Below are 27,072 nucleotides of genomic sequence, written 5' to 3' on the forward strand. Positions count from 1 at the left end.
TTGCACCAGCACAGTGAACCACAGGGCTAACTGACAAGTTTTAATTAATACAATGGTTATTACTAGCTGTAATTCTTCCTTAACGTTATTGCTTCTACTAAGCTAGGCTACAAAAGGAAGATCTGGGAAACTGTGGGAGGAATTCAAGCTGGTTACTCAGCAAACTCACATCTCATCAGTGGAGATACAGTCACTGGAGGAGGCAGACTTTAGTCAGACATATTTATTTTGAGGAATCACTACACTCCTCAGCAGCCACCAAGAAGATAAAGAGCAGCTGCTCAAATCAAAACTCAGAAGAGGAAAGAGAAATACCAGTTCAGGGAAAGATGGGGAAAAATTATTCATAAGGGGAAGTGAAACTCTTGGGGTACCACATTTTTAAAGAGCAACAACATGAGTCGAGACGGAAGACAAAATGGGACGTCCAGTTTTAGACTGGAAACAAACTTTGAACCTTTGCATTTCTTCAGGGGCAAGGATGATTTATGTGTATTTACCCAGTTTTTTCTAGAAGCTTTTGACTACACTGCAGTCACAGATTAAACTGAATTCAATTTATACCTCCATTGATTTAGGAAATACATTTAGAACCCCATCCAAAGCATGCTGAAACCATGAAAATACACTTTTGAGGTATGAATAAGTCCCTTTATGTCTGTTTCTAAATGCATGTTTAATGGTAGATATAAAATTGCTTTACTGCAGAGATGAGTGTTAACGCAAAAGTGTACACATAAAAGTTTTCCTGCTTTACTCTTGTAGCCGGCAAACAGAATAAGAATCAGTTATTTCTAATAAAAGCTGGACTCTTGTAAAACAGGTAACTGCAACAAACTAAAGGTATTTAAAATTAAATATCTAATTCTTACTTTATAAACAAAATCTTCGTATTGTTGATTAGCTGTTGAAATTAAGCTGTTTTGCTTGTTTGTATACAAAGAATCTAACTTGTCTGGCTGACATAATAGTGAATATATGTTTAGATGTTGTTGATAAGAAGCTGAATGTTAACAATTGATATAAAAATACCATCTACAGTTCTTTCCTTTTTCAAAGCATACCCCGTATTTTTATATGAAGCAATATAGGATAGGGGGGTTTACTACATTAATGTACTGCAATCTCAGCCTTTGCAATGAAGACAAAAAAAGTCACAGTGAAACAGCTAAAGCTGCTTTTATCCAGTCCTCAGAGAAATAAAAATTTTAAAAAATAGAAAACAGTGAGAGAAAAGGAGGTGTGTTGTTAGGGTGATTGTTTAGTCTAAACCACACAGAAAAGGGCGTGTGCTGGGTAATACACACAGTCAAAAATGCTAATTAGCTACTCTCCTTTCAGCAATCCTTGTTTCAGCTTCTGTGCTCTCACCACCACAGTACTAGACACTTTCTAACCAGAATTAACAGCACATTAACAGACTGAGGTGTTCCTAAATATTGTGTCAACTGAACAAATTTTAAATGTATTTAGCACAGTTAAGTTTAGACTTTAGCAGCACAATAAGCACTCCTGGAGGTCTAGCATGTGATTTGTTTTAAAGTGCAACTTAACATGTTTAACTGCTCTCTGACAGTGCACTGTTCGCATTGTCTTTTGGAGATAAAGTAGTTGTCTCTCTTTGATATTGGGCTTTCTTTACATAAGAAACCTACAAAATATTATTTTCCCTTTGGCTAACACTGACACTGAAAAAAAACCACTGAGTTGAAGGAACTGGCACAAGGGGAAACCAACAAATTTTATCTTTTGTCTACTATATAAAAGTGCAATACTAAACTTCAAATTGCTCTAGAACAAAGTATAAAGCTAGTGATGACAAGACACTTGTATACATGATTGAGAATCATCACTGGGCTATGAATATAAAAAATTAAATGCATTTACATCTACCTATTTTTTTTCCTACTGATTTCAGATAGACTGAATACTTTTTCACCCCCCAGCTATTTTAAATACAGATACAAAAATATAAGGACACATTAAAACCTTAACTCATCAATTAACTCAGAGCTTCAGGTACACTTTTTAAGCAATTTGTCTAAGGTTGGCTTTTATTTCTGTATAACCATGTCCTTGGAAATTCTGCCAGTATACTGTAGTATGTAAATATAGTATATCAAAATAGAATAATATTGTCCATTATTTAAAGAACACATATTTTGGGAGAAATCCCAGTTTCAATATCAAACCATACTAGAACAGAAATGCAAGTTCACATATATCTGTAGCAGCATCATTCATCCTCCTTTGTCCAGCTATAGAAATGACAGAAAGTAGCACTGCTCTACTTCACCGTTTCCATGAGGGCAATATCTCATCAGTTGTCAGGAGGCCATTCACAATGTGGTAATTAGATCAGTATCTAACCATGAGACAGATGCCTGTCATTTAAATATTGCCTGTTTTAAAGGAAGGCATTTCAAAGGAAAGAATTTGTATAGATGCCTTGTTTCTAAGTAGACTGACCAAAGAGTTATGCAGGTAGACCAAAAACTTCAACAGATTTCCATGAAGACATCCATCAAAACACTCTCAGAGCCACAGAGGTTTTTGTAAACTAGGTGTTTGTTACAGCCCCACTGCCAGACAAGAGATTGAACAGCGACATCTCAGGCTTAAATGCAGGACAGGAAGAGAAATAAATCCAGCACCTCAATTTTTTTTAAACACTCTCTTTAATTTTTAGACCAGTCCAAGCTCATGTAAACAACCAGATGACTTACCTATATTCCAGACTTGTTAGATGGACAAGGAGCTTAAGCGTACCACTAACATAATATGGAGCCGGTGAATTTCCAGACACAGGATCTACATCTGCTTTAGCAAACAGTAGAGCTAAGGACCCAATATCTACAGTAACCCATAGACCAGAAGGTGATAGGCAGCTAGATTACACCAGGTGTGCTCCTGCACAGCAGCTTCCAAGTTATCTTTATCCAAAACCAATCCAAACTATTTCGGGCTATGAACCATAGTACAGAAATTCGCATTTTTTATCAAAATCAAACAGGAAAATAATCTTCGACTTTGAGAGATTCCATATGGTGCAGGGAGAGCTGGCCAGCCATTTTATCCTAGAGAGAAAGGTTTTTAGTAGCCACAGCTACGGCAACACAACCTTCAACAAGTATGTAGTACAAAAGATATTGAAGAAATGGGTCTAAGACAGGATACATTAAATCAGGATGATGCTTTAGATGTTAAGAAATTCACACATTATACAGTGGATGTGGAATCATGGTTCAATCAATGATGCTAGAAAAAGCAGAGCAGGGCGCAATGTAGTAATTAACTAGTTGCCCAAACACTAATGAAAAGCAAATTGTTGGCCTGAATTAGGGTGTGAAGGGCTTGAAGAGCCAGGTGTTGTTTTGCTGAGTCGAAGGGAGGAAGGCAGGGAGGGAGTAAGAAAGGCAGGCAGGAAGGAGGGGAGTAACTTGAAGAGATTGCATCGCATTAACTGAACTTTCCACTGGAAGTTCTTTTTATAAATGAATGCTCTTAGAGAAGAGCTAAGATGTTCTGCAGGAGACACATACACAAGTTCTTACTGCCTTACTGAGAGGAAAAATAATCTCTGTAGAAATAAGCACCTGGAAAAAAAGCAAGGCTCCATCTATAGCAGTCAAAACCCACTTTCTTCATACTACTGAGATGGAAGAAAGCTGAAATGTTGGAAAGAAATACTGAAGAAACATCAGGGATTTTATGTATGTACCTTGAAACATAAAATAATTCAAGATTATTAGGATACGATTTATAGTCAAGTACATTAGATGCATTAGATGTTTATTATCAAATGAGCCACTGGACATATTTGGTATACTTTATATATATATATATATATACACACCTTATATACTTTATATATATATAAAGGTTATTGCTACTCTGAGAGTACTGCTTTCACAATCCCTCCTTTCAGGGATAACCCTGTGCTGCAGGAGAAAAGCAGGAATGAAAGTAGAGGCCTTTCACAAGCCTGATCTACTGCAGACCAGTTAATCCTGTTAATTGTCAATCTTCCTAATTTCCTACAAGATGATATTTTCATTGTAGACTCAACAATGGATGTCACATAAAAGTGTGAAACATTCTGAGTAAAACACTGCACATGCTTTGTTAAATGATACAGTAAAGAGGAGATAGTGATGAGCGATATTACCATGCTAGAATTGCGGGGAATTTTAACAGAAATACAAAAAAAAAATCTTACTGAAAAAGAAAGTCATTACCATATTTATGATCCTGTGCCTACTATCTGACAGGGATTAGGAAAACTGGATCATAAAATTAGGAAGAGCCTCAAGGGTATCAGATTCAATTCAGTGCTTCTATGGGCAAATATATGACACAATCCTATTCATAACCTGATCCAGATTCACTTTAACATAGGCTAAGGTATTTTGTTCATACTACTCTCTCTAGAAGATGACTACAGAATCACACTTCACAAATGGCTTTCTTTTTCCCCTGACTTTCAGGTCAAATTTATTCATGCTCAGTCCAAACACTCTTGTTCTTGCATTAAAACTTTCCCTGCACTTAGTTATTTTCCTTCACTTGTTTTTACCACTGATCTCTTTACAGATAAGAAGAATATCCTCTCCTAGTGTTCTTGTTCAGGTAAATAAGCCATGTTCTGGTAAGGTAATTCCTTATCTTTGCTGGGAAAATCACCTGGTACAGACTAGAAACAAATGTGTCTTTGTCACAGTTGGATTATATTCGCATCTGATGGTCACGCTGTGATCAGCAAGTTCTCATCTTATGGAAAAAAAACAGAGTCTTTCTATTCCATCTGTTTATTATTTTGATTATCCTTTGCACTGGCATGGTCTCCTCAAGTTTAGCTCATGCTCTAAGTAGTGCAATCCTAGCCTGTGCAAGACGTGGGAGTTAAAATACATTAAGAAGTTCAGCTGTGAACTGCCCTTTGTGACTGATGCTTCTACTTTCAGTGCAACTCACTATGGTACTTGTTTTAGCAATTTCCTAGCTACTGCTGAAAATTCTCATCTTTCTCCACTGAAACAGTAACTCATGTGCCACCATTTCAAACGTCTTACTGAAAATACAGATTGATTAAGTTTATCATTTTTCTTTTTCTGGACAGTTATCACAGAAAGCTATCAGATGGGCCTGGCTTGACTTTGATACTGTAAATTCATAGCATTTTGTGTTCATTGCACCTGCAGTTATCAACATTTACCTAGCCCTCACCCTCATTAACCTTTCCTGTCTATGAATCCCAGTGCTCAACATGATAACCTTTCTTGATAGATCTGACAAAAAACATTTTGGAAGTACAATTTTTTTTAACTCTCTTTTTCCCCACTACCTGATGGCTGTATGTCTTTCCTTGTGCTACTTTTTCTTAGGTGACTGCAAGATACCTGTGTTTTGTTTTAAAATAATGAGGTTTTATTTATTTTTAAGACTGAATGGGCATTTTTAAATTTTCTGCTTATCACAGCTAGTAAATACCTATTGCATTACTTAAATTGACATGAGGTTCAATAACTTCCTTGGAGAAAATAATGGGGCCCCTAAAGGAAAGAGGTATCTTTTGTTTCCAGACAGAAGACGACTGTGGCAACTAGTGTATGTTCGCATTTGCATATCAGTTCCAACTAGTGGTAAAAAGACTGTTATTTTAAAGTGGGGGGGGGGGGAGGAAGTTATGTTTTAAACAATATTTTACAAGGACTGCTCTCTTTATATTTTTGGAAAAAGCATGAAATGGTTTCAGCATACTCCAGCAGCCACAGTGGGTCAGCAGCAGCTGACTGGGAAAAATGAATGAAGAGCCACAAGATGGGGTCGCTCAATGTCCATGACATCTTACATGGGACACCATGGCTACTTGCTTGCTCTGGCTTTACAGGATCAAGCAGGTGCTACTGACCACCCTTGTGGGGGGAACATCAGCTGCTTTCCTGGGTTGGAAGATTCAGCTCCCTGGCCAGGAAAACCAGGGGAGAGTATGTGATACAGGTCTTCCCCACAGACATGCACAAGATACCACATGCCTGGAATAGGGGAGACTCAGGCAAAATTTGCATTTGATTAAGACCATATGTCACCCTCTGAGAAGTCACAGGAACACAAAGCACCTCAAGCCAATTTTTGAACTAGCCCCTCAGTACTTCCCTCTTCTGTCATCTACCGAACCTCTCCACACTCTAATTATACTAAGGATAAAAGTCTGTCTACAAAATGTCTGGGCTTGAGTTTGTCACCACAGGTTTACCTATATCCCACAGACAGAAATGGGACAATTATTGTATTTTTTGTCATAGAACAAGAGATACCATGCTCACTACTGTCCATCACCTGGAAGAGGAACCTAGGATGGCAAGTTCAAATGTAGGTTTCTCTGGTGAACACATCCTAAAACTAGCTCAAGTGTGATTGCTGTCCCCTGCATTTACTTCCACAGTTTTCAAGGGAGATGGCTCTACTGCATCTTACAGCAAAGCCCATGCATTGCACTCCTCCCTCTCCACCCAGCCATCACAAGCCCTCACACAGCGCCGCTGCATAACCCTGGAGCTCCTGGCCCACCACTTCACATTACGTAGCTGTACGCTGAAGGACTGCAGGCAGCCAAGGACAACTTAGTCCGTGTCTTTACTCGCTAGCTGTGGTGCAGAGCCAAAGTACATACAGCTCCACCCCTGGTCAGACCAGTGGACAGCTGCCTCAGAGCTGGAGAACAGGTCCTAACTGCTCTTCTCTCTGGAATCACTGGGAATGCTGCCAAACCACTTTAAAAGAAGTATCTTTACGCTAAACAACATTTTATAATGGTTACTGGAAAGCCAGCTATTGCAAGGCCAAGCAGATGCCAAACTGTGTCTCGGAGCTGATGCAAACACTGCCTGGAAGACCAACACAGTGATGACGCTTCTGAACTGTGGGACAGGAGTAATTTTCCATACTACAGCCTCACTCAAAGTAGCAAAATGTCCTGCTGCTGACAGCATACTGGGGGTGGAGGTGAACTCTGGGTATTTTAACATTGTTTTTTCGGCCATTGGGGAACTACCATTTGCTATTGATAATCTTTGCAGGTTGAAGACTGCCCCAGCTGTACCAACAAATTATTTCCATGCCAGACAGGATATGCAAACATGAGCACGGGGACTCTGCAGTCTCTAATCTCCACCCAGCTCTCCTATGAGCACCATGATGCCTGTCTCGAGAGCTGGTAGCCAACTGACACCAAAACAGATCGTTCTGTATGGGCCATATCCTGCCTTGGTTAGGCAGACTGGTTTCCTTGCATGTTCTCCTGTGTCCCCAATCTGGATGAGCCAAGCTGATAAAAAAATTACTTTCATATCTCCCAGACTACTCTTCAGTTAAACCATCCATTTCACAGTCAATAAAACAAAAGACAATTTTTTCACTTAGAACAGGTATTTAGCTGTATGTGAACTACCATGTTATGCAACAGTTGCAATAGTGTACTTTTTTTTCAGCATTTACATCAGCACTGTCATTCCACCAGTGCAGAACTGCAGTGGTTTCATAGGCCACACTCCAGAATGACACCCACTGCCTATATGTCTTCTCTACATCTTCTACTCTTTGAAGATTTTGAGACACAAAACTGATGCTCTGGGCTGGTGCTTCCAAAACTCCTCTGCATAGTTACTGCACAAAACAATAGTGAGTTATTCAGGGGCGGGATCGATAATTAATCTTACCAGAAATATAATATGGGGACTGAGAATGTACTATTTCCTTACACTTGTAGGAGAGTAATAATAGAATATAAGAGTCACACTACAATGGGTGTCTAACCCATCTCATTATCATGGAAGCAGTTCCAAGATAAGGTGCTTCAGAGAAAAATCTTCAGCTGCTTGCACCAGTCACTCAAAAACCTGGAACTGCTTTATTATGTAACAAAAAACCTGAGTCTGCCGGGCAGCTTGTCATTGCTACTGTTTCTATTTTATGTCCAATGTCAGTGTTTGTGTCACAGCAAGCCTCCCTCTCGGGCAGTTAACAGTTTATTTTGGTAAATTACTCTACGTATTTCACATAACAATTAACTCCCTTGTCTGTGTATACCTGCCAGTATAATTTTTTGCCCCTAGACACTTAAATAGCTCACTCAGGCATTTCTACGCGATCTTGGGTCTACAAAATGCTAGTGCCCCACAGGTCTTTTGAGACCCTCCAGGTCCTTTCCCACACTGGGAACATGCTGCTCCAACATATGTTTGACTCTTTCTTATTGCTCACTCTTTTTGTAGTTTGGTCTTCCATACTCACTTCATCCCTAAAAAAACATATTCCCCAGGAGCATTCACTCAAACTGAACAGTCCCAAGACAAAAAAATGGAAAAGAGATACAGGAATCATGAAGCTTAGTGGCCTGCAATATTGTAGCAAGCCTCTAGCCCCAAACACTACACAATAGCATATGCCCCCTCCTGGAGAAGTGAAGACTCCCTTCACAGCACCTTCCAGGGCTTAAAGGGGGGCTACAGGAAAGCTGGAGAGGGAAGCCTTTTCACAAGGGCATGTAGTGATTAGATAAGGGGGAATGGCTTTAACCTGAAAGAGGGAAGAGTTAGATTAGATATTCAGAAGAAATTCGAAGGTGGTGAGGCACTGGAACAGGTTGCCCAGCAAAGCTGTGGATATCCCATTCCTTTGATCAAGCTCAGGCTGGCCAGGGCTTTGAGCAACCTGATCTAGCAGAAGGTGTCCCTTCCCATGTGTAGAAGTCTAGAAGATAACCTGTGGACCCTCTGATTTTTGTCATTCCTTTTCGACCATTAGCATCTATGAATCTTGGGTGTTGCCTCCCCCTTGAGGGTGGGAAGTCACATCATGGCAAGAAGGTTGGAACTAGATAATCTTTACAGTTCCTTCCAACACAAACCATCCTGTGATTCTGTTATTCTATGTTCATGGCATTATGAGCTAAAAAGCCAGTTCCAAGATATTTAACACAAGAAAAACATGCCAAACGCTCTAGATGTCATAGTGAACCACAGGAATAAACCAGGAAAAGCAAAGATATCATCACAATCCTAAACTCTTGCAACAGAAGGCAAATTACTTAGGTAAAATGCCTTAGTGATCCTGGGAGTCTGGCCATGGCATAAAGAAAGGGGGAAAAAAAGATACCTAACAAAAAAAAAAAAAAATCACTATTCCTTGACAATTTAAATTCTTTCCTGACCACAAGGCAAGACCCTGCAAAACCAGCTCCCACAGGCCAGCATCAGTATCTAATCCAGATCAATGCTCATCCCCTCTGGTTTCTACAAACCTACTCCAAATTACAAGTAACACAGGAAACATTACTCTCCAGAAGAGTCCAGCCTGGGTAAAGTGAGATCTGACTGGTGGGGTTTAGGGTTCTCGCCTTTCATGGCTTGTTGTTACAATGCTCTTGCTACAACCAGTTCACCACCAACCAATTTTGAAGTGGTTTCTAATTCATTACCCTAAGCTGAGATATGGAAAAAGCCTCTTTCTGAACTTCCCTGTGCCACAGTTTGCTGGTTCTAGTACTCAGAATCAGAATGACCGTGCCAATTTGATGCTGCTTTCATTAGAAATTTTTCCCCTTTTAAGCAACTGCCTCCTTCAAGTACCACTTTTCTTTTTACCAGAAATAGGAAAGAGGAGCTGGATAAATGACTGAATAATTACAGTTTCACACAAAAGTGGCACAAGCAGCCCAGCTACAAATAAGAGACACAGAGTAACCTCTACGGTGCAAGAATTCTGTCCTGACAGCTCCGTTTTACTTCTTTCATCAAAGAATAAAAAGCATCAATCTGCAGCTTCAATAAGTCAGTCATATTGCAGCAGGTTAAACAGCAATTTCACAAGGGTAAACTGACCCAATTTGAAGCAGTGGGCACTCATCCAGTGACAGAATACAGAAGGCAGGGTGTGAAATGACTGACTGACTCACTACATCAAAATGAAATTTTCCAGTATTATATTAAAATAGAAAACCAAGAATTTCTACAGCAAAACGATTGATATTTATTTCTCCTAGTTCTCAAGTTTTTCTGGAAAACTGAAGTCTCTCAAATATTTTCATTTCAATGAATCAGCACATTCCAGTTTCAAAGGTTTTAGATCTTTCTGACTTGCTCTAATGACATTATATTACTTTGTGAATTTGGGAGGTATTAGGAAGATTAGAAAGTGCTAGCTAATATGACAGGGCGGTATGAAGAAAAAGGGTTTTTTTTTTCCCCACCAAGCATATAATTAAGATGCAAAACTGCAGCTGAATCATATTCCCACAGCTCTGTTCCCTGCCCTGTGCGATATACCCCAATACTCTCTTCTCTAAAAACAAGACACATATTCATAGCTGGCAAGGGAAGTAGGATGGTAAACTGAGTTCAAGAGCTCCTTCAGTGTATTTCCAAGGTCTTGCATTTCATACACAGAGATGCTGCTTGAATGTGGGAGTGTACATTTTCCTCAAGATAAGAGGAACACATCTGTTCAATCTGCGAATTTACTTAACTGCTTGAAAGTGACAGGGTTCCCCAAAAAGCTAAAGGGAAAATCAATTTTCACTTATTTTCCTTAAGCTCCTTTGATAAATCCAGACCTAATGTATCATCCCTCCTTTCTTTAGCAGGCTACTCACGGTGACCCACACTCCCAGTCCTGGTGGCAATGTAGGGACAGTTAAATGGACACCATAAGCCAAGACAAACTTTGAATTAGGCCCCATCCTCGTGAAGCATGGTCTGTAATTTCCTTAAATCACCAGTCAGCTTCCTCAAAATAATTCATATGAAATTTATAGAAAAAAATGAAACAGGGAACAACTCATCCTTGAGGACTCCAGGCCATCTCATTTTTAATGCTAAATATACACGTGAAAATGTAGTATTGCCTCATAAACCCAGCTCCTGCATTCCCACTCTTGGACAGTCACCCCCCTCCCCCCCATCTCACCAGATCCTCATGCATTATCTGTTTTCCCAATACTCCTCCTTCCTATCACCCCATGTTTTGTTACAACTCTTTCTGGCCTAGATTTTTGCCTCCTGAGGGCATATATAACTGGTGATGGACATCCTGTTGCAGTGGTCGTTCTCTCTGCAAGCATCATTTGTACCCAAGTTAACGCTGTACTGTGACAGGAAAAGAAATGAGGAATTAAATAAGTGTATTACAAAGACCGTGTCACCACTGTACAGCCAGGTGTCAGCTGAACTTTCTTCTCAACCATAAGGTCAGATTTGTTCAATTGATTTTTAAGCAATATGTTATTACTTACAAAATACATTTTTTAAAAAATCACTGAGCTTACAATGCAATATTTTCCCAACCTACTTTCTCAAAAGAAAAGACATGCTGCATAATTCTACCATTTCCATATATATCTAAGGAATCGTAATTAGAATAATTAATCAGTGACTATGTTCAACAGTTTCATGCCTGCAGCAAAAAAATTATTTAATTTCTTAAAATGCTGGAAGTTAAACAAACAAATTGAGTAAACTTTGCCCTCAGCTCTGAAAAACAACTGATCCAGAGCTACTACATATTCAAGAGAACAAGAAAAAAGCTGACTGAGAAAAGACATTGGAAAATCACTGTGAACTCTTACCAGAACATGTGACCAGCAGCTACAAGTCTGTCCCCTTTCCCCACCCAACCATCTGAAATCTTTTCTACAAGCAGGATCAAAACAGATGCTACTGTCTTCCCAACTGTAAAGCAAATACCTTGTAAAATATAATCCCAGTGGTACCAACATTTTCTAGCCCTTAGTAAGAGCATTAAACTGATAAACCTACAAAAGCATTCCTGGGTTGACTTTTGGACTCAAAAAATTGCAAGGCATTCCATAGGATACTCTCTCCCAAGCCAATTTTGAACCGTTCAGCTGTCTTTAGAGGTGTGACTAAAAACAAAATCGAATCTCAGCTGTCAGCATCAGAGCTAATGTGCAAGTAACAAAATGACCATGTGCAGACTGAAGTGACAGTCCCCTGGCAATGTGCATGGTCCCCTGTCAGCTCTCCCCATTGCTGAAGAATGTGTTGCAGGGTGTCTTGCAGCACTCCCTGGCCTTTCAGCTCGCCAGGCTGGCCAGATCCTGAGATGTGCAAAAGCCCCTGTGCTTTCCATCACGCAGATGTCATAAAGATCTAGCCGTTGGGTAGCACTGGAATCACCTGTGGCCCCAGTCCCCCAGTTCCTATACCAACTGTTGTAAACAGCATCTTGTAAAGATTTCAGTAACTGGGAGAATTTAGAATATGGGTTGGGGGTTTTTCAGAATCAAAACAAAACTAAGCTTTAAAGTTTTGCAATTCTTCATAACACAGAAGTCTACCTCTTCTCAAAATAAACATACACAGAGATGAAGCTAAACAAATGGGCTTCAATGTGGCCAAATCCAGATATTCTTAAAATGCATTTTCTTACTCCATGCATCTCAAAGGACCCTCCCTGACAAATCTCCAGGGAGACACACCACAAACCTAACAGACAGGCTTCTTATGAGTGTTTTGTGCTCTCAGATTAAAGCTGAAGCTACAGTAAACCAGAAGTTGCCATCACTGATAGAGTAAACAAACTGTTCACTGTTAATATAGACTGTATTTTGTTTTTTTCATTGAATGATATTCTCAGATTTAGACTATGCCTTATATCATTGTTATGAACTTGCAAGCAAAGAGGAAGATTTCACACTTACTGGTACTGTCACCTCCACTGCCACCAAATGCATCAAGTCTATTTTCCCAAACTGCTCTAGCTGTCTTAAAAGATTTTTGTTCCTACCATTAATACTGAAAGACCATTCCAGCAGCTCTCTCTTCCAAAGCTAACCATGACTTCTAAGAGTCAATTTAACTGTACTGATAACCTTTTGTGTGTGCATGCATTTGGTCTTTTAACTCTGAATTTTCTTCCTGTCATTGATATTTATGTCCAGAAGTATTTACAGAGAGCATCAGTGTGAGTCTAATTCCTTCCCTTCCTTGGTATCGTTCATTTTCTACTCAACCCATTTTACCAAAGGCGCCAGTCCCTTACATTGGCCAATATCACCTTCTCCTTTTGTACTTTTTCTCCCGTCTTGAAAACTCACCTTCTCTTTCTGCTGACACATTTTCTCCCATGTGAAGTAATTCAGCTGTTCTCCAGAAGCCAGTCTCTTCTTTCATGGTCATATTCAATGAGTCACCTTCTCCTTCAGAGATCTGTCCAATCTTCATTTCAGTATTTTCCTAAGGATCCTGAGATGTTGTCTACAACCATATTCTTCTGCTCCATTCTTCTGTTTTAATCTAAAATCAACATTCACAGTTTTGACTGTGATATTTTTCTATATGCTTTGGCAGACAAATACTAAAGTATGAGTAAGTTTTATTTAATACTTAAAACTGGTAGCACACATCCTATAATTGCTAAAACCTGCCATAGAATCACAGATTATCTTAGGTTGGAAGGGACCTTAAAAGTCATCTAGTTCCAACCCCACTGCCATGGGCAGGAGTGACATCTTCCACTAGACCAGGTTGCTCAAAGCCGCATTCAACCTGGCCTCATCATTGTACACAGAGATCACCTCCTCTACTTCTTCAGAAGCGTGTCTTCATAATTTTCTCTTCTTTATCATTTGGGGAAAGAAAAATAGAAGAAATTCTCCTGCATACCCTCCTTTACCTACAAGTCTGCACAAGTAGACTCCTTTGATTGCTGGTTTCTTGGCTTTTTTAAAACTTTGTCAACATAAGGCTTGCACCTTCAGATTAAGTTCAGCAGTTTATCTGCTCATCAGCAACAACCAAACACACAAATCACGCACTCAGTTGCAAGGATTATCAAACTGCCTTTAAACTCTGCCAATTACTAACTGAAAGCCACAAGACTCTTAAACTGCAGCTAAGCAAACTACAGATGTGTCTACATACACATCTGTTCTTTCACATTTCTCCAAAAGAAGGATCTGCATCACAGTAGCCAAAATAATTAAAACAAAATGCCTCTAAATGCCTACATCCTGTCCTAATTGTCACAGCTTGCCAACATTGCCATCAGCTGTACTGACATATTCACTGCTTCTAACTAGTTGAAGAAAAAATAAAAGACGGGGGGAAAAATGTTTTGCTCCCCGGAGTACACTGGGAAGAAGATGCTGTTAAGAAAGAGCTAATAAATGTGAGGAACAAACCTAAGGTAAGCCCAGTGTCAACCAAAGCAAGAGAATTTGACCTTCTAGAAGATGGGTACTTGATGAGTGGAACAACTCTCTCTTACATGATAGAGCATTTCTACTTTTCAAAAGAAAGGACAGCCTCTGCACTTCCAACCTGCCGATGGTCGTGGAACAGAGGTTGCTACTTGACCTATCAGGGAAAAAGCTCTCAGAGCTCCTAGTTTTCAGTCAAAAGGGAAATACAGGCATTAAAAAATGATGAACTATCTTGAACTACAACATATGTCTCACCAGCTTTATTTTCCAGGTCCCAAGTACAAGTAGGAATTATGTCCATCAACTACCTTTACATACTGGAAACCATCCACAGAAACAAGGTGAAATGGAAACTGGAAGTTTGTAATACAAAGGAATACAGTGACACACTTCATTTTGGATTCCTCAAAACTACAACAAATACAGGATCTCTCCTGCTTGAGGAGGAGAACAAAGAATATCTCACACTTCATGAGGCTTTATTAATGCAAAATGAAACAGTATCAAGGAGCTTTACACTCATGTACCCGGTGAGATTTTACCAGATGTGAATTCTGTGTTGCCAATCTAAACGCCCCTATCTGTAGCAAACTGCAGTTAACCAGCAGTCATTATCTTCCCAGCACTGAGCAGAGCCCTGCCCAACATGAAAAACTGCTATTTAAAAAGGAAGCATACTAGACTACCTTGGCTAGGAACCAGAAATATCACCTAGGTACCTCCAGCAACAGCTACAACAACAATTAGAAATCAGGCGGGTGGCACTTCAAATGAGACATGAAAACAGATTTAGGGCTGCCAATAGAATTTACCAAGATTCACAGCTATACAGCCACAGCTACCAAGCACTAAAAACCTCATCATGAACAGACTCTCAAGAAATCCTCATCCTCATAATGAACAGCAGAAGAGCTGAGGTGGGACTTAACATGCCTACAGGCTTGACCTGGTTTCCTTCCACACAGAGAACACACAAATTCTGCTTCCACTCCACTCCAGTCACTTCCGTGTGGTCTTTCCAGGTCCTGCCTGTTGAGTTTTGCTAAGATTTCCTATAATTTCTAAAAAGCTTTTCAAGTTATGGAACCCCTACACTTGAGGGAGGTCCACTCTTACTCTTCCATGGTAACGCTTTATTCTCAATGCAGTCCTGGTATTTCTATGAGTAAAGATCAAAGTACTCTGTAAAGGTAACAAACTGGTTTTTTTATTACAATAGAATATTTGAAAACAACAATCCTTTTGCAAACATGTATGGATTCAGGTAGGAATGGCAAAGGGAAAGTTATGTATTCCATCTTTGGAGCTAATTTTAATAAAATCAGCATTCGTGAAACCCAAACTCCTCTGTTTATCACATTTTAAAATCAAACTCAATGCTTTTTTTTTCTTTTAATGATTAAAGCTTAAAAACTACTTGCTATAACTTTTAATATAATTTGTGAACATAGTGTAACTTTTGGCAGCTACTGGCACAGAAAACTGCAGCATCAGACCTGAACTTGCACTATTGGTTTGACTGCACTTCTTTGTCAAATATGATATTTGAAAGAAACCTGATTCAAATGATTAATGAGTAGAACAATCACTAGTGTAAATAGATACTACCCAACTGATACTGAAACCCAGGCAAGAATCAATTTCTTCTTTGTTCTTCTTTGAATTACACTTTAAGAAAGCAAGAATAGGAAAAAAATACTATTATTTAGAAGTATTCCTCCTTTTTTCTGAAAACTAGGTATGCCTTCACAACTATGATGAGCTGTGTTACTTTCAGGAAAATCCCAAATCATTCCATTTGCACTGAGTGAAAGTTTAAGGGATGTCTGAATTTTGAAAGAAACAATACACACGAAGAAAAGACCACTCTCCTACACTGGAATTACTGATACTTTATTAGGTTTAGCACTGAAGGTCAACAAAAGAGTACTTACCTTCTGTTTTGGAAAGAGTTTTGGAATAGAAATCAGTCTGTTGCTATGTGACTGGTTTCCAGGCAGCAGTTCCACTCACTTCTTTGGGGAAAAGACATGTTCTTCTGTTTCTGCAAATGCTGTTTATATTGAGTAAATCCAAGTATGTTCAACTCAAACAACATACTGTGAACCATTAATGAAAAAATGCATTTGCAAAAACCAGAACATAATACACTGACCTCTCTCAACTCCTATCTGGAGAAAGAGATGCATCATATGCATGACAGATTGCTGGCATTACATTTTCTGGCTGTTGACTTGAGAGAATGCCAACTTTTATGAAACATACTTGATCCATTCCATTTATTTTGTGAATAAACATGAACAGCTTCCTCCACTTCTTACCACATTTGAAGGGCTTAGACATATCAAAAGCGACAAGTGTCAGTGGAAATACTATAAAAGGGTGACATTTTCACTGAATACTGATCAACATCCCTCAAGTATGCACCAAGAAGGCATTAATAAAGTAATTTTTTCTTACAAGTTTTTTACACTATTTTTATTTGGTCCTGTCTATAAAAAAGTGTCTCTGTCAATTTAGCATCTGTTATGACTCACTTAAGGAAGTTCAGAAAAATGAGAGGTAATTTAAAAATTCAGTACAATATGATGAAATCCATTCAAGCTGAATTCAAACATCATTACTTAAATCAAACTTCATTGCCCTGTTTTCACCAACTCTGAATTGAACAACCTAAATTGAATCAAACTCTTATTTGATTATTTTTTCAGATAATAAATAAGTTGCTCAGGAAAACAAAACCCAAAATCCCCATTTATATCTGTTGAATTTCAAAGAACTTAAAGGAAATTATTTTGCTTTTTAACATAATTAGCATCCAGTAAAATAAATTAGGAGGCATCAGCTTTCATTAGCTTTAGCTTTCCACTTATGCAAGTCTTGGCTTTGAATAAATGCAGAAAGAAGACACTTAAACTGCGTACTGTAAATAAGTCAGAAATCATGCATATTAAGAGCTAGTCTGCTCATTTGCTAAGAGCCAAACAATTATAACAACAAATTCTAACTTCAAAGAAAACCAAGCGTGATGGCAAACTCAACCTCTCTGGAAAAAAATAAAACACAAGAATGACAAAGAGAAGGATTAAGAAGACACCAGGGACCAGACCTTACGACATAAGCAGCAAAAGGCTACACAACTGAAAGGGGGTTTTCTTTGTGTGAGAGGATTCGGCCACATCCTTTCCAGTGGGTCTGTGAGGATGCTATCTCCCAGCAACACTGTCCAGTGCTGCACATATCCTGCAGCTTATGGGATAAAGCAGTACTGCTGTGCACCCCTTCGATACAAACCAAAGCTGTGCACACTCCCAAAAAATGACCAAACTCACCAACAAAATTATACAGCCCACAGACACACATTCAAGAACAACATTCAAGCTGCAAAGTCAATCACTCAAGAACTGTGTAAGACAATTTAATTTACATTTAAATGTAATTCACTCTTTACCATATACGGTAGAACATTAATCTTTCCTTACACAACTTAACCTAACCCTAACCCAGTATCTCCATGGATATCAGGCTGTGAAGAAGCTGTATTGTGTATCTTCCTCCTACTTCACCGTTTGTACAAGTTGAAAGGTGTAGTATCAATACGCTACAGAGAAGTAAAAAGGCGAAGGAGGATCTTAGTGCTAAAGCTGTTCACTTCTCTGTGCTGAAGGGCTAGGCTCTACCTCTGCCTCTACTAAGACTCCTACCTGGAGAAGTCAGGGATGTAAGCTCCTCTGCACATAATGTATGTCCCTCATTTTCTCTGCAGGTGATTTGAGATTTGGGGATATGACTTCTAGAAGAGCTGGAAGTATAATGTAACTGACCAATATTCTACAAAGATCACACACCAGGAAAAGGGCACTAACGACCAGTGGCCACTTTGGCTCCTAATTGCATCTGTTTCAGCACCGCATTCATAAAATGGGGGATGGGGGGAAAGGCAGTACCTTGCTGCCTTCCACTGTGCGTAAAAAGAAATGCCCACTAATGTGCAAATCCTGACTGACAGTCACTGGGACAAAACTAAATACTAAGGTTCTGTCACTAAACCAAGTATCAGTAGACCCTCCCAGTTTAATTATACTGTTTACATGGTGTGGGCAAGACTGTGCCTCAGTTTCTCATCTGTTAAATAGAAAAGTATCTTGCTTCACAGAGCTTTTATGAGAGCAAGCACATGCTTGAGATTATGAGGGACTCTGATACTATGGTGATTCAGGATATACTCAAGCATGAAACACAGCCAAGTACACACCGTGGAAACTAAATGAAAAGCTTAATGTTTTCAGGACGAGGAATTTAACCTGAAATTTTACCCACATTTTCTCCATCTATATTTTCCTTTTGACTTATTTGTAGCATTAAAGAATGCAGAAGTAATACCAGAAAGCAGAAAAAAGTCAAATAAGGCAAGTATTGGATGTTTTCTTTGTGCTCACATCTAACACACAATACTCATTAGGATAACATTCTTGCCAGTAAGTGTGTGCTTAGCAGATAGACATTAGCAGAATTTGTGAATGTGTATTAAAGTACAAGAGACCATATCTAAATGGTCACCCCATTCCAGTTGGCTGAATCCTTTTCACCTGTCATTGGAAGGATCCGTACACACTTTTGCTTAATTCTCTCTGAAAACCCACAAGGGTTGACTCCAGCAAATATTACAGTTACACCATATAGATACACAGGATAAAAATTAAGTTAGCAAACTGCTTGTACCACTTACAAGACTAACTGGGGAACTAAGGGTGTCTTTTACCAAAAAGTGCTCACACTCAAAGAAACATCACACTTTGTCAAGAAAATGTCTCCGTATGAAATTTTGGCCACCTCTAGCATCTCCATCAACCCAGTAAGCCTTTTTTATCAAATACACAAATTCCCTGTACAGTTGTATTAAGCATTTCCACCTTAGAAAGGCAGTGCTGGACTGGTACAGTCCAGGGACTGCAGACCCTCACCCTCCCACAATGGCAACTGAACTGTTGCGGGCGGAACAGGGCATTTCTGCAAAACAGAGTTCTTTAACTCTCCACCAACTCAATCGCAAAGTTCCTGCCTTACACCTTGAGTTTTGCTTCCTTTGCCCATAGATCTGCTGCCCACGCTCTGTCGGGCACATGGATTTGTCTTCCGTGCCAGTGTCCGACCAGGGGCCAGGTGTGCCAACGGGGCTGAGGGTGGCCTGCGCACCCGGCACCTTGGCACGGCCGAGGAGCTGCCGGGGCCCCTTCGCGCCAGCCGCCATTTACCTGGAGCAGGTGGTGGGCCGCCAGGTACCCCAGCCGCGGGCCTCCCCGCACGCCGGGCGGCAGCCGCCCCGTGCCGTAGCCATGCCAGGCCACCACGTAGGGGTTGTCCATCGTCAGCCAGTAGCGCACCTGCCCGCCGAAGTGGCGGAAGCACAGCTCGGCGTAGTCACGGAAGAGCTGGGGCAGGACGGGGCTGGCCCAGCCGCCGAAGGCGTCCTGCAGGGCCTGCGGCAGGTCCCAGTGGTAGAGGGTGACGACGGGCTCGACGCCTATCTCCCGCAGGCGGGCCAGCAGCCGCCCGTAGTGCGCTAGCCCGGCGGGGTTGGGGGGCGCCGTCCCGTTGGGCAGCAGCCGGGCCCAGGACAGCGAGAAGCGGTAGTGCGAGACTCCCAGGCGCCGCAGCCCCTCGACGTCGCGGAACAGGTTGTTGTAGCTGTCGCTGGCCACGTCGCCGCCCACGGGCCCCGGCGGGGCGGCCCCCGGCGGCGTGGCCGGGCGGTGGGCGAAGGTGTCCCAGACGGACGCGCCTTTGCCGCCCTGGCGCCAGCCGCCCTCCGTCTGGTAGGCTGCGCTGCCCGTGCCCCAGAGGAAGCCGTCGGGGAAGGTGTCGTGGAGGAAGAGCTGGTCCTGCGGGTAGGGCAGCCGGGCAAAGCGGGACCAGGTGCCCACGCCCTGCCCCGGCGCCCCCAGCCCCAGCCGCCCCAGCAGCAGCAGCGACAGCGGCAAGGTGGCGAGAGCCATGCTCCCGGCGGGGCTCCGCGACGGCGGCTCCCAGCTCCCCGCCGCCCCATTTTATCTCACCTCGCGCCCCCCCCTCTCCCGCCCCGGTGGGCACGGCCATTAATAATTACCTCGGAGCTGCCGCCTGCATCCTTCCCGGCCGGTTCCACCGGGGAGAGCTGCCGCCGGGGGCGGGAGCCAGGGCGTGAGACGGGGCCGGCGGGGAGGAGAGGGGAGAAGAGGGGCTCCTCGGGGAGAGGTGAGCCCTCTCGCCCCCTCAGGGAGCACGTGTGTACCCCCACGGCCCCCTGAGGGCGGAGATCCCGGTTCCGGGCGGCAGGCGGGGTCCCGCAGCCATTTGCCCGCTCCACCGGGGGCCCGCACCTCGCTGCGACTCCGGTGCCCCCTCGGAAGCGAGACTCTCGCCGCTGCCCTGCGCCCTTTCCTCCCTTTAGAAGAGCCCGCGGAGAGATTCGACGGCCGGACCCGTCCCCTCCGGGGGGCTGAGCGTAGCCCCCTCCCGTCCCCCGCTGCAGTGCCGCCGTCGGGGAGTCCGTGGGGCAGCGGCCCCTGCGCTGGACCGAGAGGGGGAGCGATGACGGGGCCGAGGGGGAAGGGCGAGGAAATAAAAACGCTTTTCCCTTCACTCAGTGTCTCCGTCGTGCTGCTTTAGCAAGACACATCGCACCTGCGATCTCTCATGTAGCAGCAGTTGCAGAGAAACTCGTTCTCCAAGGACATCATACACTCACTCCTCCCCGCCCGCTCCCCGGGAACTCACGGGCTGTCACCTCCCAGTAACCACAGTTTTCTTTCCTGGAGTAGGAAGTTGGTATATTTGGTTGTTTGCTGCACACAAAACAAGTTCTAGTTAGAAATGCCTCACGGATCTTCACGGAGATGAAACAAATCGAGCTAAGTTTGATTACTGAGTTACATTTCCTAGCTGAGCAGGCGTGAGGCATGGACTGTTCTTTAAAGGCAGGTCTCAAACTGCCCTTTGCGTCTCCCTTGTACAGAACAGTTCAACCTAGACTGCGAATCAAGAAACAGCCCAACACATTGCAGAACGTGGTATTCAGTGGTGTGAACTCTTAACAGAATTTGGGGCACCTAAGAATAAAATACATCCACTAGACAGGCTGTTAGGCACAGAGAGATGTTCCCAGGAGATAAGGCTGTTGTTTAACTACAGAATTAAGGCATTTAGATAATTTCCTTTTCGTTTTAGAAAATAAACGCCCTCAGGGGAAAATTACAGATAATCACTAATAGTGAGTCAATGTATTTAAATGCCAGTTGTGAACGTTTCCTTTTGTGCACAGGATGGGCTCTCACCTCTCCCAAATGCAGGCAGGGAATTTGCCATGCCTGTCCACCTTTTCTGCCCTGATCCAGATCAGTTTTGGGGATTGATCTCTGCTGTTTTTAAAGAGACCAAAGATGTAGGGGACAGGATTGGAGTTAGTCTTCCACTGTTGGCAATCAATTAATTGCCGTGTTAGGGGGATGGAGGTCTGAACAGTCAAGGGGACCATCGACAGCCCTTCCCTACGGGGGGAAGTTTGTAGGGCAGAACAGGAGGTGACAGGCCCAGAACCAAGGCTGGACATTGGCTTCCAGGAGTGAGTTTGGGATACAGTCTGACAAGGTGCTGGAATTCAATTACAGTCTGAGTAAGTAACTTCAGGTACAACAACAGAAAAAGCTGTTGCCATCACCTGCGACTTACTTGCAGAAATTGGAGATTAATTGTTAAGTGCACTGGGGCATTGTTGCAATTGTCCCTGTGCAAGGAGTGGAGAGCCAGGCTCCCGTTCAGTTGCAGACCTGACTTCAAGGGAAGCGTAATGTCTTGACTAGATTTTGCTGACAAACTATTTTAAAAGTTGATATGTACAGGCATGTCTCAGAAACACCACCACCAAAAACAGGGTATTAGTGATGGTAAGTATATTGCTAATATTTAAGGAAAAAAATTCATTGAGTATATAGGGACACGAGATTTTGAAATACATCATGGTACATTCTCTTTTCATGTGTTAATTATTAACTAAAACCTAGATCAATCCTATTTGTATTTGGGCAGCACCAATAAGGAGACATTAAACTGAAGCTCCTTCACTAGGAACTTGTTTCTTCCAGAGCCTGTCAACACTCAAGGAAAAGAAATGGCCTCATGGTGTTACTCTGAGTAACTAAGATCTTTGTCAACTTCTGAAAAAGGCTACGTTATCTAAAAACTGTCCAGGAACCCTACAGTGACTGCACTCCTGAAGCAAGAAGCCCATTTTTGTGGGACAAAATCTGACCATAAGTTGGTGGCACAAAGCCATCACCTCAGCTGTCACTTTACCTGCATGTCTGTCAGCTGAAAACTTTATCCTTTTTTTTTGTGTGTGTGTAAATGACAGAAAATGTGCGATGTGGCCTCCAGTTCCCTGTGTTGTTTTTGTTTTCTTTCTTAGAGAGCTTGTTTTCATGTCTTAGGACAACACAACCACCAACTGCTCTGAGCCAATGTATTTTTTTTCCTAGCAGACAGCCTAACAAACTCTGTGCAATATTAACCATGCAGAAAGGTCAGCCAAGCACTTGCAGACATCCAGGTCTCCATCGTTGCTCCTTGAGTTCAAAGTGTGGCTCCACTGTGTCTGTGTTGCTGAGCAAGCACACTTTCAATTCTGCCCCAGGTAAGCAGATCAGGATTTGACTTTCAGCCTCGTTGTATTGGTGATTACTGAATGTTCAACTTTCGATAATATGTATAATGTATAGTACTGTGTCATTATAATCTTCCTCCAGGCTGTGCTGAGATTTTCTTTGCTTGCTATGGAGTCAGTGCATGCAATCAAACTCGAGTGTTCTGACTGAGCACTTCTGTTTATATCCCAAAGAGGCTGAATCTTCTGGGATACTTAATTTTAGGTAAAATAGCTTTATTACTGCTTTCGATTCATTTAACAGCTTTCCCCGAGGTAATATCATGCTTCAATGCAGCAAACCCCTTTATCATTTTAAGATCTCCAGAGAAGAGCTAGAAGCTGTATACCAGTAGCATCTGTGATGGAACAAGTGATCTCAGTGCCTAAAACCATCATTTCCTGTTTTAATGCCCCTTCTCTGTTCACAAACATCCTTCCAAATGCATGCAGCCCTACAGCCAGTTGAAAATAGCCTTGTGTAATAGATTTGCAGTCTCAGCATTTCATCTCAAGCCACAAAAGTATTTGCTAACACTTGGAAAAACTGCTTAAAAAATCAGCACCTGATTTAGACTCGAATGTTTCCTCTGCTGCTGCCATCACTGTACACATAACAGCACTACTTCTTTTTTCTGTCTGTTAAATGCAAACTGCTAAGCTGTCAAACTTTACTTTCACTTCCTCATCAATAGCTGTTTCCAGTGAAAAGATGTCCAACAGCATTCTAGATTTACCTTCTTCATCCCTGCCAGAACACCACAGACTACAAGGCAAATAAGCTCCTTCTCAGTTTTCTGAGAGAAGTTGCAAGTGCAGTTTTCTTGAAAAAATGCAGCCTTCCATACCTGTTCCTTCTTTCTCACATGATCACACTGCTTACATGCATTCACTGTACATTCAGAATTACTTTAGAGACAGCTAGAGACTGATTGTATTGAAATTAGAAACAGGGTATTGTCAGGTTCAAAATATACCTGCTGATGTAATAAATGCAGTGCTGTGGAATGCTTGGGAAGATGTTGAATCCTCCTCTCTCTTATCTGCAAGTACCAAGTCACTCTCATCTCCACTTTTTTCCAATGCCTTCTTCTGAATCATGGGCACTCTAGTCATCTCCTGTTTCAAATTCTTTTTTTCCCATAAAGAGCTCTGAATTAGTACTCTTTCATTGTGTGGCAGGATCTAGTGTGAGGTGGGAAATTAGAAACCTAAACTTTAATTGTTTCCTCTTTACACTTTTGAAACTGTGTCTCCAAGAAGTGGGCAAAACCTAAACATCACTTTGTAGGAAAAGTGGAATTCCAAGTACTTTGAGCCTTCTTACTTTTCATGGTAGCAGGGAGTAAATTCAGGGCAAGCCTAGAAATTTGTGTTTTACTCGCTTGGGGCACTGATGACAATCCTATTGTAACCTGGGAGGTGACATGTGGTGCCTGGATGCTTCCTCATGTCTGTGTGGCAGGAGCTGCAAAGCCTTTCAAGTCTTGCAAACCATCCATCAGGAGAGCCCATTTCAAACCCTGAATCATAAAAAGTGATGGGAAAGGGAAGAAATGTGAAACACCCGTCTTGGAATGCATTTGGAAATCACATCTTGGAAATGCTATCTCTTAATTCTGGGAAGCCACAAACACCTCCAATTATCCAGGTAATAAGACGACAGTTTGTAGATGATCTTTCCATCTTCAAAAGTGCCTTCTGAATGGGTGAAAGAGGGAATGGGCGAGAAAGAAGGGGGATAATGAAGAGGTGGATACAGCCTCACTCTTCCAGTCCTGGGCAGGAGACATGGATTTGTCTGGAAAGAGGAGTTCAGAGGTGAGGGAGAAGAGAAAGGACAGAAGAGTGCTCCTTGCCAACTCCAGCCATACAGCTCATGAGCTTCAGTTGGTTTTTAGACAGGAATGGAACCCTGACTGCAGTGGCTGAAGAAATGGACACGTTTCCATTCACACAGGCGCTGAGCCTGTATGAACAAGTGACAGTGGGTGTCCAGGGAAATTACAGGCCAGACAGGGAGTTGCCTAATGAATTTTGGATAGGGTAGAAAATCCTGGAAAGCAGAGTGACTGGATCACTCACAGGAGTGAAATTTATTTAACAATTTAGATGAGATCTGGAGGGACTGGATCTCAACCCTAAGAGCTGCACACCTGTGAAAATTCCAGTCTGCGGTCTCTGATGCAGTATAAAAAGGACCAGAAAGACAATTTCATTCTTCTCACTCCTGTTTTAATTTCTATTTGTGATACACTGTTATCATTTTGGAACTAATTTCATTCAGTCTCCACAGGAAGGCTCAAAAACTTGAGTCCTGTGTCTTGGTCTAGAGCTGACAGCACTCTGGAGACGCGTACAGTGACTGTTCATATACAGTCATCCTATCTCTTCAGTTCAGGCACAGCTGAAGCATTTCCCTTGACTCTTCGAATTTGTTCTATTTTAAAACTTCTGCCAACATGCCACGTCTTCTATGAAAAGAAAGATCCACAGGGACTTAAATGAAGAAATAAAAAAGCACCACTATTAAAAAATGGAAGTGCAATGCTGAGTTTTACGTACATGAAAGTTGAAATTTCTATGCATTAAATTCAGTGAGGGAAGAATATGCTGCAAAATTGCTTCTATCATCATATCTTTAGATCATTTTCTGTCAGTAAATTGATAATAATTACTCCTGTACTTGCTAAGCCTGTATTTCAATAAGCACTTGAATGACAACTTAGTTCAGATACTTATTTCTTGTTGGGTTCAGCTCATGAAAAAATTGGTCTCATTTACTACAAGGCAAAGACTAGCTCGCGAAGAAATAGGATTGGTTTAAAACAACTATTGTAGTGTGATAATTCTTTGTAAGATTTTCTGCCTAAATGACTCTTTTGCAGTTAAGAGTTATATCACATTAAACTGAACTGAGATGAAACTTTGTAAACTAGTAATTTAAAATATATTGCACTAAGCTGCTGCATCACTAAATGTACAGGCAACACTGGCTGCAAATGCATAAACATTTTTCAGGGCTACAGTTATATCATATTCTTTAATAAACACAACTGTTATGTTATACAAAATCAATTTCCACTGAAGAGCAAAAACTTAGTTTCAGTTCCATGTGAAGTACTGAAATGTGATTTTTAGTCAACTGAGAAGCCGTTCAGTCTTTTAGTGCTGCTTCATACTAACGTAAATGTACTTGGGAGCCATTTCCAGTTACTCTACCAAGGCTTTACTCCTGTGTTTCCAAGATTGGCTCAAAACCACCAGGAAGTCAAGACATTTATTACCAAAACATTAAGTATGCACAGTTACACAGGGTCTGCCTCTTCAAATGTGGTTGAGGAGTTGAACCAAATTAGGCCATCCAGGACAGACTATGCTGCAACACTCCAGGCTTGAGAAGTAGACCCTTCTAATAAAAGAAAAGAAAAATACCTTGACAATTACTGCAATGAATTTCACCTCTGAGATATGAAAGCATAGATGCATGGCCAGTAGCCATTTTGCATTAAGCATTTCTTCACAGCTGCTACCTAATGCATTACTTCAATAACTGAAGGTCCAATAATTTCCATAGTAAGTAGGCTTGCAGCAATGAAATTTAAAATTTGTTCCTGGGCAGCCAAGTAATGAGAAGTTTGTGGTCAGTTCATCACACATTGTCTCTGCTGCTCCTTCCTCCTCAGGGAGAGGACTCCTCATGTGCTTTCCATAACCCAGCGTGGGGTCCTGCCCATGGGAGTCAGTCCTCCATGAACTTCTCCGATGTGAATCCTTCCCATGGGCTGTGGTTCTTCGTGAGCTGATCCAACTTGGGTCCCTTCCACGGGATGCAATCCTCCAGGAGTAGGTTGCTCCACCATGGGTCTCCTGTGGGGTTCTGCCAGGAAACTTGCTCTGGATGGGCTCCTCCATGGGCTGCAGGTGGATCTCTGCTTCCCCGTGAACCTCCATGGGCTGCAGGGGCACAGCTGGCCCTCCGCATGGTCTTCACCAGGCTGCTGGAGAATTTCAGCTCTGGTGCCTGGAGAACATCCTCCCTCTCCTTCTCCACTGACCCTGGTGTCTCAACAGAGAAGGCTGTTCCTTTCACATATTCTTACTTCTCTCTCCAGCTGCAATTGCTCCTCCATAGTAACTTTTCTCCTTCTTAAATCTGTCATCCCAGGAGCTC

General features: G+C 41.9%; 1 protein-coding gene across 1 annotated transcript in view; it reads right to left on the reverse strand.

Moving 5' to 3' along the window:
• KL (klotho) overlaps window positions 1–20,267 on the reverse strand; it is a 49,592-nt gene extending 29,325 nt beyond the window's left edge. Inside the window, 2 exon segments of the mRNA XM_042014264.1 lie at window positions 19,477–20,243; window positions 20,246–20,267. Coding sequence (XP_041870198.1) covers window positions 19,477–20,243; window positions 20,246–20,267 — 789 coding nt within the window.
• Window positions 20,268–27,072: the final 6,805 nt, after the last annotated feature.

This window comes from Corvus kubaryi, unplaced genomic scaffold, assembly GCF_017639235.1.
Source record: "Corvus kubaryi isolate FWS band 111438036 unplaced genomic scaffold, C.kubaryi_AGA036_p1.0 split1-65, whole genome shotgun sequence".
NCBI classification, from domain to species: Eukaryota; Metazoa; Chordata; class Aves; order Passeriformes; family Corvidae; genus Corvus; species Corvus kubaryi.